The 12679-nt window shown below is 44.2% G+C and overlaps 1 protein-coding gene across 2 annotated transcripts in view; it reads left to right on the top strand.

Moving 5' to 3' along the window:
• The first annotated feature begins 900 nt into the window (after positions 1 to 900).
• Positions 901 to 12679, top strand: part of TNFRSF1B (TNF receptor superfamily member 1B) — a 52366-nt gene continuing 40587 nt past the window's right edge. The window contains exon 1 of one of the 2 annotated variants that reach the window (XM_051988523.1): positions 901 to 1622. In XM_051988523.1, the coding sequence (XP_051844483.1) occupies positions 1539 to 1622 (84 nt within the window). In that variant the 5' untranslated portion in view covers positions 901 to 1538. Of the gene's footprint in view, positions 1623 to 6882; positions 9680 to 12679 lie in introns of those variants that run through there. The other variant, XM_051988525.1, reaches the window with a different exon arrangement.

Raw genomic sequence — 12679 nt, 5'->3', positions numbered from 1 at the left:
CTCCAAATATGGGTTCCCAACACCGTGATGTGAATGTATCCACATCACCACCACCATCATTGTGGACAGGTTGTTTTCTACTTGGTAAAAAGTCAACTCCTTCATATAGAATATATTAGAGCTATCCCAAAATTGAATGAGCCATCTGGGAGAGATGACAGACTCTGTCTGTCTTCAGACAGGACAGATGACCCTTCTTCAAGGAAATTCTTTTCAAGTATTGGTTAGTTTATACAGCAACCCAAGTTCCTTCCTTTAAATTCTGTTATTGTATGAAACAGTAATCTGGGGGCCTCATTACTTTCAAGTATATTCACACTTTTAGTGAAGTTCTTTCAAAAATGTTTTCTCCCTAATCATCAGTTTTCTTGCCAGCTCAATCTTACCAGTTGGTTGTTTTGTTTTGTTTTGTTTTTTTTCTGTATTAGTGGAAGTCCTGGTTTCCACCTCTCTTGAAGAGCTAGTTAGATGTTATGAGAATTTTTGAGAATAGGAAATGACCTAGGTTGACATTACTAGTTGCTTGCCCAAAGTCACAAGGGTAGAAGCAAAGCATCCTGATGTGAATCTACCTATTGAAAATGTCATGAAAATGTCTGTTTGCCCAAAGTTGCAAGGGTGGAAGCAAAGTTTGTGCCCTGATGTGAATCTACCTGTTGAAAATGTCATGATAATGTCTGCTTGCCCAAAGTTCCAAGGGTAGAAGCAAAGCTCCCTGATGTGAATCTACCTGTTGAAAATGTCATGAAAATGTCTGCCAACTGCTGAAAATTCGGCTCAGCTCCTTTCCTTCCATATTCGGCTTTTCTGACACTTCTCTAGGGCAAGCCCTCTTTGATATCATGCTTACAGCCATTATGCAGTAGCTAATATCGCCCTCATTCTGAAGATAAGGAATCTATGCGTGTGTTTTGCAAATAAAAATTAAAAATATGGAAAGGGGAAGTCCCTGTCCATGCATATCTAAATGGCAGGACCTTGGTCTCTTTATCTCCCTCTGACTGCGGGCAGATTCTACTCATTCAGACAAGGCAGATCCTCTAGGTCCTAGAGACGCGCCAATTCTGGGACCTGGGTGACAAGGGAAGGGTCAAGGAAGGCGGTGAAGGGAGGAAGGGACACCCGGACTCCCGGGTTCCGGCTGTTTTAGAATTCTAACACTCCCAACGTCCTCTCGCAGTGGGTCCCCTCGCCACTCACATGCTGGCAAGGGGCGGAGATCTTTTGGAGAACACTTAGTCTAGGTTCCGAAAGAGGGGAGGGCCAGGAAGAGGAGGAGGAGGAGAGTGTCCGGCGGAGGAGGAGAGGGGAGTGCCCGCGGACTGATTCTAGCTTTCCGGGCGGGGCTGCGCGCTTGCACCGCCCCTGGAACGCCGAACTCTCCCGCCCGGTGTGGGTGCCTGCAGGCTCTGGTCCCGGCTGAAGCTTTCGCTTTCTGTCCAAGGAGCAGCTCAGGGCGGCCCTTCCTAGCCCCGACCGCTGGGGAAGCCGCCTCCTTACCTTGCCGTGCTCCGCCCCGTTCCTCCGGGGACACCGGAATGGAGCCAGCCGCCGTCCCCACCTGGATTACTCTCGCCGTAGGATTTCTGCTCTGGGCATTGGGGGATGCTGTGCCCGTCGAGGTAGGTGGCTGCAGTTCATTCCTTCTTCTGCCGCGACTTTTCCTTCTCTTCCCTTCATAGTTCAAATAGATAGAAACCGTGCGCCCCTCCGAGTCAGCCCCGAGCCTCCTCCTCCTCTGCCCTGCGCTCCCAGCCCCTCTCTCTCCTCTGTAGAGGTAAGAGCCCTGGATCTGCGGTGAGGGGATCTCAGCTGAATCCCAGCTCTGCTACTTAGGAGCTGTTACGAGTCCTCATCCGTAAGATGAAGGGGTTCTTTAATGCTACATACAGGCGCCCCCAGGCAGGAGCTGCTGGGGGACTTCAGCATCCCTGGAAGCCTTTTCCAAGTGCAGCCGCTTAGACGTGGCTTCCGGGGATTAGCATCTGGAGCAACTGCTGGCCTCAGATCGTAAATCAGCCCCACCCCCCCCCCAATCCCTGCCCCACCTAGGAGATCTTCTTGGGGCTCAACCGCGGGGCGGGAAAATCTGGTCTGGCCGAGCCGGGGGCGCCCCGAGATGGTGTCGTCTCAGTGTGACCGCGGGGGCTGAGCGAGCACTAGATTCTACGCCTTTCCAAAGCTCTGACTGTGCCGGAGTCCGGAAAGCGTGGGTATGAATCCCCTCGCTGACGCTGGTGCTCCTCGCGCTGACGGACAAGTCCTTAAAGTTTCTGGGCCTTGGTTTCCTCATCTATTAAATGGGGCTGATTTCTGGGCTTTGATTTCCTCATCTATTAAATGGGGCTGATGCTATTGAGAATAATTCATGTACTCCCTCCTTCCCAAGACCGTTTTGAGGGAAGTTCGATAAATTTTGAAAAGCCTCCCAACGGGAGCTGAGGCCGACAAAAGCTCGCCAAGCTCCAAGACCTGTCTGTCTGCCCATAAGGTCGGAACTCTACCATGTAGGGGAACTTGCATCACCTGGACCTGGAGTTTGAGGCGGGGGGTGGGAGTGGGGTGGAGGGTGGGGGGGGGGGTGCCAGAGCTGAAATTCGGAGCCTTCTCTTCTCTCCCGGCTCCCTCCCAAGTCCCTAAGTCTGGCCTGGATTTCGAGGGATATGTTTTCTCCAGCTGACTGCTCCTCCCCGACGGTTGGTTTCTTTCTGACTGAGGGGAGGCAGCCCCTTTCATCTCGCATCTGTTCCGGGGTGCTCCGCACTTCACAGACAACACCTGGCGCCTTCAAAGCCCACTTCGCTTTGCTCTTCAAGACATGTATTTCCTTTGACCTACATGAATATTCTTCCTCTTTCTTAGAATACCTGGGTATTGTGTGTTTATAAGAGGGAGAGAGATCAATAGACCGAGAGCTCGAGATCAAGAGAGAGAGAGGGAGAACTCTAGAAGTGGAAGGGGTCTTGGGACAAAAGATCAGAACTGAAAGGAAGGCTAGAAATGATCTATTCCTGCAAAATTATTTTGCAGATAAAGAAATTGAAACCTATAGTTCCTGTGTGATCTTTTAAAAGAACAACAAAAGAAGCATTTGTTGAGCACCTGTGCTCTATGCTAGCACTATGTGCTAGATAATATTTACAAATATTATCTCATTTGATCCTGACAATAACTCTGGAACGGAGCTGCTTTTTTTTTTTTTTTCTTTTTTTTTATACAGTTGAGGAAACTGCTGCAGATAGAGTTGAGGTGATTTGCCCAGGATGACACAGCTAGAGAGCATCTGAGACTGGATTTGAATTTAGCTTCCTGACTCCAGACCCAGTCCTATATTCACTGAGCCACTTAGTTGCCTTTATCTTTTTAGATGTATATATTTTATCTTCTAAACAAAATTCTGATTATTTTTAGGTAAGTGAAATTGAACTAATGATGGTCTGAGTGTTCTTTATTCCAGGGAATTGGGGGATTGTGTGTGTGTGTTTGTGTTTAGATTATGAGGCCCTTGGTATAAAACTTTGGATGGGAGCTAACACAAAATAGTCAGATGATGAACCTAGCTTTTGTGGCATAAATGGCGATAAGGAACTTGACTGTAGGGATCTGGCCAGGCCAGCCAGGCCACAGGAATCACAGAGGCCACTGTCAGACTGCAACTGGCATATGATGTTCATTTGGGGGGGGAGGGGGGCTACATTTTTGGAAGAATGTTGACGAATTAGAGAGTCTCCCTAAAAGGGCTACTGGGGTTGTGAAGAACTTCAAAGAGGAAGCTACTGGTTTAAGGAAGTGGAGGTGTTGACTTTGGAGAAGACTCTTGGGTGGGGCCAAGAGAGCTGGGGAAATAGACTTATTCTTTTTGGCCCCACAGGACACAAATCAGAGTACTAAGTAGAAGCTGGATGAGGCAGATTAAGGCTTGACGTCAGAGGAGGGGAAAAGTTCCTAAATGTCCCAAAGTGGAAATATCTTCACTGGCTGGAAGACCATTGGTTGACAAAAGAAGCCCTAATAATGGAACTGAGGCTTGTTTCAGGCTTTAGGGTTTGCAGAGTTTTTACATACATTTTCTTGTTTGATCCTCACAACAACCCAGTGCCGTAATTACTGTTATCACCATTATCATCATACCCATTTTATATATGGGCAAACTGACAGTAAGAGACTAAATGTCTTACTTAAGGTCACACAGTAAGCATATGAGGTGGGATTCACCTACCCAAGTCTCCCAGGACTCCCTAGGGTATTGCTTTGTTCATTATTCATTCATTCACCCATTATTCATATATATCATGGTGACTCTCAGAACTAGGTGTAGCATGGAAGCTCTTTGCAGGGACTATTTCATTTTTTTTATCTTTATTTTCCACCTTCTAATCCAATAACTAATACATAATAGACACTCGTTAAGTTGATTAATTGATAGGTGGTCCCTGATGCTCCTTCCAAGACTAGAATCTGAGAAAGATCCTAGTTTCCCATTGTGGGAAGCTATTCAGATGTTAGACACTAATGTAGCCTATTGGGAGACATATTTACAATCTTTATTGAACTGGGGATTGGATATTTGTTTACAGACTCAATATTTATTGAGAAGGGACTAGAATGAGGACTTGCCCCAAATCTCTTAAAATCTGAGGAGAAAGAGATGGGTGGTCTTGTTATTTTAGGATTCTTAGGAGTCACTCTTGAGTAAGAGGATGTTTTCTCTATCTCTGGGGCAGCCGGCATGGCCTCCTTTCTGGCCGTGATTCCTGACATGACTGTTTACTGTGGTGCCCACGTCTTCTGCCAGGAACCCAGGACTGCCTCCTCTCAGTGAGGGGGAAGGGCCTGCCTTTGGGATAAGTTGGCTCCAGGAGAGACTTCCTAATCCGAGGCAGCCAGCCTGCCGGAGGTATTTCCTTGAGTCACTCCCAGATCTCCAGGGAGGTGCAAATTCAAGGTTTTTTAAAGGGCCAAGCTACTGAACTCTTTGCAGATATATATGCCAGTAGTTAGGAGGCTTTATGGTGTGGCAGATGGAGACATGATCTCAAAGCTAAGAAGGCTGGGATTCAAGGCTGACCTCTGACACTGGGCAAGTCACTTTCTTGGTGACTCAATTAACTCTCTAAAAATATTGGGCCATCTCCAGTCATCCTGATCTATATCTAGCCACTGGATCCAGATCGCTCTAGAGGGGAAAGTGAGGCAGGTGACCGTGCACAGCCCTCCCTCCCTTAAATCCAAATCACTTGCTTGTTATGGCATCACCTCCCTGATGTCAGGTTCTTCATGGACCTCTTCCAGAAAAATATAGGATACAGAGAAAGTGGCAATTTATATTAGCAGAGTTCGTTTCCTTATCTGGGAGTTCTCTATAATAACTTATTTAACATATATATGTTATATATAACTCATATAACAACACATTTGTTCCCAATCCCAATAAAGGTATCTTTTCAGGCCACTTGTTTGCATTAGAATGTATGCTCCCTGAAGGCAGAGACCACATTTTTGCCTTGATTTGTAGCTTTTGCACTTAGCTTGGTGACAGGAATTTAGTAGGTGCTTAATAAATGTTTATTATTTTTGTTGTTGAGCACAGTCTTCCATGTCTGGAATGCTTTCTGGCTCATTCTTTTAGAACTCCTTTAGACTAAAAGTCTAAAGCTTCCTTTCAGACTCAGCTCAAATCCCATCTTTCTGGGTGTCCCCCTGCCTCACAATTGTCTTTCTCATTGAGACTTCCATCTATCTCCTCCAAATATATCACTTATTTATAATCACTTCCACCCCAATAAAATTTAAGCTCATTGAAGGCAGAGCCTGTTTTAACACCAGATTTTAGTTTGATGTCTGGCATCTCTGAGACAAAGTTGATAGAGTATTTTTTATTAAGTTAAATTGAATTAATGATGATCTGAGTATTCTTTACTTCAGGGAATTGGGGCTGAGGTTAGGGGCTGGGGGCTGGCTAACTCCCAGGTTAGGAAGCAACATCTAGTGTAGTGTTTTCCCACCTTGTAAGAATCTCCCAGAAGGGCCCTGGTCATGCTGGAAGATAACATTCAGAGGTAGAGAAATGGATGTGAGCTGCTGGAGGTCACTTAGGAGGTTGTAGACACCTGACCTGTCCTGACAGAGACTTGTCCAACTCTCCTTCGGGGTTTTCTTGGATGAAATACTGGAGTCGTTGGCCATTTTCTTCTCCATCTCATTTTACAGATGAGCAAACTGAGGTAAACAGGGTTAAGTGACTTGACTGGAATTATGTAGCTGGTCTTCGAGATGGAGTTGAATTCAAGTCTTTCTTTCTCCAGACCTGGTGCTCTATCCATTGAGCCACCTAGTTGTCCCTATGGGAGGGATTGTGGTACAATGAAAAGATCACTAGCTCTAGAGTTACAGGCCCAGGGTTCCACATTTAACACTGACTACCTGTGTCTTCTTATGGAAGTTACTTCGAATTTTACCTTCTTTTAAGATTCAGCTCAAATAGGATCATCTTGAGGGTCCCTTGAGGGCCCCTGCTGCTGCCTTCTCCCCTAAAATTACCTTGCATCTACTCTGTGTCTTGTATACACCAACATGTTGTCTCCTCCAATAAAATGTAAGCTCCTTGCAGGCTTATTTTGAAATTTTTCTTTATCTCATAAAGGATTAAAACACTTAAAAATAGCTGTATTTTGATTGACTGGTTCCTCAGTTTCCTTATCTGTAAATTAAAGGGCTGACCTAGATGGTCTCTAAGGTCCCTACCTTTTCCAGATCTGTGATCCCATTGTCCAGCTCCCTCCAGCACTTTCACATAGAGGAGCTGGGCAAGTGTCAGGCTACGGAAGAATGATAAATCACACAAAGTTATACAACGCTTTACAATGACCTCTTTGGCGTGACTTGGGATACTTAGGTGCTCTTGCAGTTTGAGAAGTTAGACCTCTGGGGTTTCAGAGGGCCCATCCATCTCTCAATTTATGACCTTAGCATTCTATTTACTTTTAGGAAATGGTGTGATATTTTTGCCACAGGAGAGACAGAAAGTCTCTTTCTCCCTTTTATTTTTTTTACTGGAGTATTTATTTCTCCGTCTACTTTCTCAGCCTCAAGTTTGTCTACTTTGCCAGGTTGGCAGAGATTGGAGACGAGTCTTCCCCTTGATCATTAAAGACCCCTACATCCACGCGCAAGGGGGTACACACATCCTGCTGAATGCACGTTTCCTGCCCATCCCCAACCCTCAAGACCGTGACTTGGCCGTGTACTGTCAGTGACTCAGAATGAACCCCACATGTGACCTGGCCGGAAGCCCACAGCTGACAGGCTGCCGGGTCTCAGCTCACACCCAGGGAGCTGGGAGGGGAAGCTGGGGGCTGAGTGAGCATCGGTGGGTTCTGTGGTTCAGATGAATGTCAGATTGATCATTGTGGGCATCCTCAGGTAGAGAAGGGGGTGGGGTGGGTCGGAGGATATCAGCTCAGAAAGACACGTCTCTGAGATCTTTTTAGAGGTCTTTCCCCCAAAGTTGGCCATATTCTGAAAGAAGTCTTCCCTGATTGCCCCATTCAGCTTCAGGCTCATCACTAACAGAGGTTCATTTGCTACTGGGCAGTTATTGACCTATTTTTTAGCCCTAATCTTTGTATTTTCTGCAGCCAGGTTATCTAACCTCATGAGATATGTAATATTCAACAGGACTGGTGGTGTAGGGATGGCAGGGATTCAGTCAATAAACATTTATTAAGCACCTACTATGTGCCAGGCACTGCACTAAATGCTGAGGATACTCCCTGCCCTCAAGGAGTTTACAATCTAATAGGGAAGACAACATCTACATAAATATATACAAATAAGCTCTATATAGGATAAATAGGAACTAATTGAGAGAAGGAGGACACTAGAATTAAGAGGAGTCTAGAAAGGCTTCTGTAGAGTCAGGAACCATGGCTTCTCTTTCTTGGGAATCCTTAGGTTTCTGGGTAGCTGAATCTTCTTGCTCCAGATGTTATCCCCTCACCATATGGGGGTAGAAAATTTATTCAGCAACTCAAGTCTTTCATTCACTCTAAGAGAATCAACTAAGAGGAGGAGAAAGAGAAACAAAGGCAGAGTGAAAAAAGCACTCAACCAGGAGGCTTGGGTTCAAATCCTAGACTCTACTACTTATAAATTGAAGATCCATGGGCAACTTCCTTTCATATCTGTAAAATGAGGGTTTGAGACAAGACAGTCTCTAAGTCCCCTCCCAGCTCTCATGTTGTGCTCTAAGTTCCCTTTCACCACTGAGGTTCTCTGTCCTCACTCTAACATCCTATGTCTCCATGGCTCTTTTACCTCTGATATTATATTCTCTAAAATTTCTTCTGACACCTCCTCCTAAAGGTAGTGTCAGAGAGCGAGCATTTCATGAGGTGTGTGTACTTAGGGGAGGGGAGAAAGAACACAGCATACTGAATGCTTGAAGTGGAGTCGGAGGGAAAGGGCGTAGACTCTGGGACTGTATGTGTGGGAAACACTTGACCTTTTACCTCTGACATCCAGCAGAAGGTTTTGGTGGTTTTAACATCATCATTATTTCCCAATAATTCTCTCTCTCCTGACCTGACAGAACCTTCTCTTATAGCAAAGAAATAGCTTAAATAAACCACACGTTGACCACGCTTAACAGTGCATGCTCCATTCCCCACCTTAGTCCACCACCTCACTGGTCAGATGCAGGAGGCAGGTTTCATCATCAGTTTTCTGAAGTCAGGATTGGTCACTGTATTGATCAAAGTTCTCAAGAATTAGTGTGCTACTTTCTTTAGAATACTGACACAGCTTTGTTCAATGGAGGCAGGAAATCCGTATTGTTGACTGCCAGTAGCAGGCAGGTGATGACCAAACGAGCATCTGGGGCTCCCTCCAGAAAAGGCATAGCAGTTCATAGAGTATAAACAAAGTTGAATCCAGCCTTGTTATTATTAGCTATGTTATTTTGGGCAAATTAGTCAACTTCTCTAAAAAAAGAAGAAGAGGAAGAATAAGGAGAAGAAGAGAAGGAAAAGAAGGAGGAAGGAGAAAAAGAAGGAGGAGGAAGAGGAGGGGGAAGAAAAGGAAAAGGATGAGGAGAAAAAAGAGAAGGTAGAGAAGCAGTAGGAGGAAGTGGAGAAGGTAGAAAAAGAGAAGGAAGGGGAAGGGGAAGAAGAAGGAGGAGGAGGAGAAAAAGAAGGATGATAGGGAGGAGGAAGAAAAGGAAAAAGGAGGAGGAGGAGGAAGAAGAGGAGAAAAAAGAGGAGAAAAGAGAGAAAAAAAGAAAAGAGGTTGAAAAGCAGTAAGAATAGGAGGAGAAGGTCGAAAAGGAGAAGGAAGAGGAAGGGGAAAGGAGAAAGAGGAAAAAGAGAAAAAGGAGGAGAAGGTGAAGAAAAGGAAAAAGGAGAAGGAAAAAGAGAAAAAAGGAGGAAGAGGAGGAGGAAAAGGTAGAGAAATAGAAGGAGGAGGAGAAGGTAGAAGAGGAAAAAGAAGAGAAGAAGAAGAAGGAAAAAGAGAAGAAAGATAAGGAAGAGGAGAAAAATAAGGAAAACAAAGTGGAAGAAAAGGAGGAGAGGAGGAAGAAGAGAAAAAGGAGGAGGAATGAGCAGTACCAAGAAAACATGGTCTCCAGCACAAGACTGTGTGATGACAGACTTGGTTCTTCTCAGTGGCTCAGTGATCCAAGGTAATCCTGATAAACTTTGTTTAGAAAACATCATCCACATCCAGAAAACTGTGAAGACTGAATATAAATCAGCACATGCTATGTTCACCTTTTTTTATTTTTCATCTGTTCTCTCTCTCTCTCTCTCTCTCTCTCTCTCTCTCTCTGTTTTCCCTTTTGTTCTGATTTTTCTCTCTCAACATGATTCCTAAAAAATATGTTAAAAAAATGAATGTACCTGTATAACCTCAAAAATGTTGCTTTTACATGTAACTGGGGAAAATAAAAATTATAAAAACTTTTTAAACAAAGGAGGAGGGAATGGAAAAAATGAAAGAAAAGGAGAACAAGGAGAAGGTAGAAAAGGAGGAGGAGGAAGAGGAAGAAGAGGAGGAAGAGAAGGAAAAGAAGGAAAAGGAAGAGGAGAAAAAGGAGGAAAAGGAGATGATGACCACTGAATGATAAGCTTCCAAAAAGATATTGATAGACTAAGTTAATAAATTGACACTTAATGGGGATACATATAAAGCCTTATACTTGCTTTAAAAATTCACAAATACAATCTGAAGAAAGTAGGGCTTGATATCAGTTTGTCTGAAAAAGAACAGGACTTTCTTGGACCAAAGGCTTGCTATGCATCTGCAGTCTCTGATAGAACCAGTGAGAAGGCTTACATGCGCCTCAGTTGTATTTAATAGAGAAATCTTATGGCCAAGACCAAGGAGGTGAATATCCTGTTTATTCTAACCACCCCATTTTAGGAAGGACATTGGTCATTGCCTTCTCCCCCTCTGCCTTCCTTTATGTTGTATTTGTTTTCACTATACTTATGCAAAGGCCATTGGATGGTACAGTGGATAGATAGCTGGACCTGAAGTCCAGAGGATCTCAATATGGCTTCAGACCTTACAAGCTGTGTGATCTTTGGCAACTCATTCACCTTGTTTGCCTCTGTTTCCTCATCTGTGAAACAGGGATGATAAAAATAGCACTTAGCTCCCAGGGATATATTAAGGATCAGATGAGATAATATTTGTCAAGCATTTTGCAGATTTTAGAGTGTCAGCTCTTATTACATGGATGTCTATTTTCTCCTCAAGGGATTATAAGCTCGTTGAAGGCAGGAGCTGATTACCTTTTGTATTTATGTCTCCAGTGCCTAGCTCTATGTCAGCCACATAGGAGCTGTTTAATAAATGCTTCTTGACAAGATTTATTGATAGAGAATTGACTGGGGCCATGATAGCTTAGATGACTGGTTAGAAATCATATGGTGAATATGTTTTAAAGGGAGAACTTGAACTCGTGTCCTTCTGACTCCAAAGCCCAATCTTCTGAACACCCCACCTGTCCTGTCACCTTGTCCACAGTGAGTACATGGAGAATTGGATATCCCAGAATCTTCCATCCATTGTTTCCTCTTCCCGGAGGAGTCAAGCTACTCTCTACCTACTTCCTCCTTTTTCTGTTTGAGAATCCAGTGGAGATTGTTCAGGACTCTGGCCTAAACTCAGGCTTGATTTCCCCTGCAGAGGATTGTAAAGAGGGAGGAGGGCCAGGAAACCAACAGAGCCACCCTTTCCAGTAAGTCATGGTGGCAGAAAGAAGTAGGGGCCAGTGGGGAGCTGGGTCTGGGTGGTAAGGCGATGCTGGAGCCATCTCTTTGAAGAGGCTCACTAGCTCTAAGCTGATGCTTCTCTCCAAAATGTGGTATAGCATGGGAACCAGAAAATTGCTCTCTTCAGCATAATATAGGGATTTCTTGCACCAAGTCCTGGGCATTTGTTGGCCTGAAGACTCAGAGTTCTTTTGAGGGGACTTTCAGCCCATCTGCCTCCAGGCCAGACTATCCCTAAGCACTACTGGCGGCTGCCTACTTGAGGGAGAGATTGAGAGTTGTTCATTCAAGCTGTAAATTTTCTGCCTTTATGACTATGAAGTTAACGTCTCTAACCATCTAAGAAACAATAATATGATACACATCCTCCCTAAGGACCAGTTTGGGGAAGTGGTGAGAATTTTAATGAGCTAGTATGTCTCAGGATGTTTGGACAATTATAATTAAATCCCCATGCCAATCTAAAGGATTATTCTTCTGAAATATTTCACAGGATAGAGAATTAAGCAATTTCCCTTAGTAGCCTTTTCCACTCTTTATTCTTAAGTCATTCTTCCTCATTTTTATTAAATAGTTCTTGTTAAAGTCAAAACCCATTTCCTTCAGCTCAAACCTCCGATGAGATGGAAAATTGCTGGTCCTTATCCAAGCATTTCTTTGCAGTCATTATTTCCTCCTCAGTACAGCCAGGCAAGTGAACTTAATTCTAACACCTGCTGTTCAAAGTCCTCTCCAAAGTCTGACATTCTGCATTCTAAGACCCCTTCCAGATCTGACGTTCCCTATTTTAAGGGCCTCTCAAGATCTGATATTTTAGGTTCTAAATCCCCTCCCAAGAGTGATATTGCATGTTCTAAGGTTCCTTCTAGATCTGACATTCTATGTTCCACAGCTTCTCCCAGCTCTGATATTCCATACTTATACGGCAACTGTTCTCCATTTTTTAGGCTCAGGACCCCTTTACATTCTCAAAAATTATTGAGGACCTCTTGCTTCTTCCAAAAGCTTTTGTTTATATGGGTTATACTTATTTAGCTATTGGACATTAAAATGCTTTAGTATTATTATGAAAGATATTTTGACCTCATGGATCATCTGAAGGGGCTTGGGTCCTCCCAAGGATCCCCAAATCAAAGTCTCTTCCAGCTCTGACATTTTATGTTCTGAGATCCTTTCCAGTGATGCTAAGCTCTCTCCCAGGGCTAACATTCTGTGTTCCAAGGCCTCCCAGCTCTAACTTTCTATGTTCTGAGCTCTCTTCCAATGCTGGCATTTTGTGTTTTAAAGTCCTTTTCAGCACTGACATTTATGTTCTCAGCTCCAGCCTGTCAATCCCAGCTTCCATTTCAGTAGATCCTCTCTAGCTCAGACATTCTGTCAGATTCACTTCTACCCTGCACAGT

The sequence above is a fragment of the Antechinus flavipes genome, chromosome 3 (assembly GCF_016432865.1).
Source record: "Antechinus flavipes isolate AdamAnt ecotype Samford, QLD, Australia chromosome 3, AdamAnt_v2, whole genome shotgun sequence".
Lineage (NCBI taxonomy): Eukaryota > Metazoa > Chordata > Mammalia > Dasyuromorphia > Dasyuridae > Antechinus > Antechinus flavipes.
Note: the sequence above shows the minus strand (reverse complement) of the source record. Positions and strands in the feature narration are given on the sequence as shown.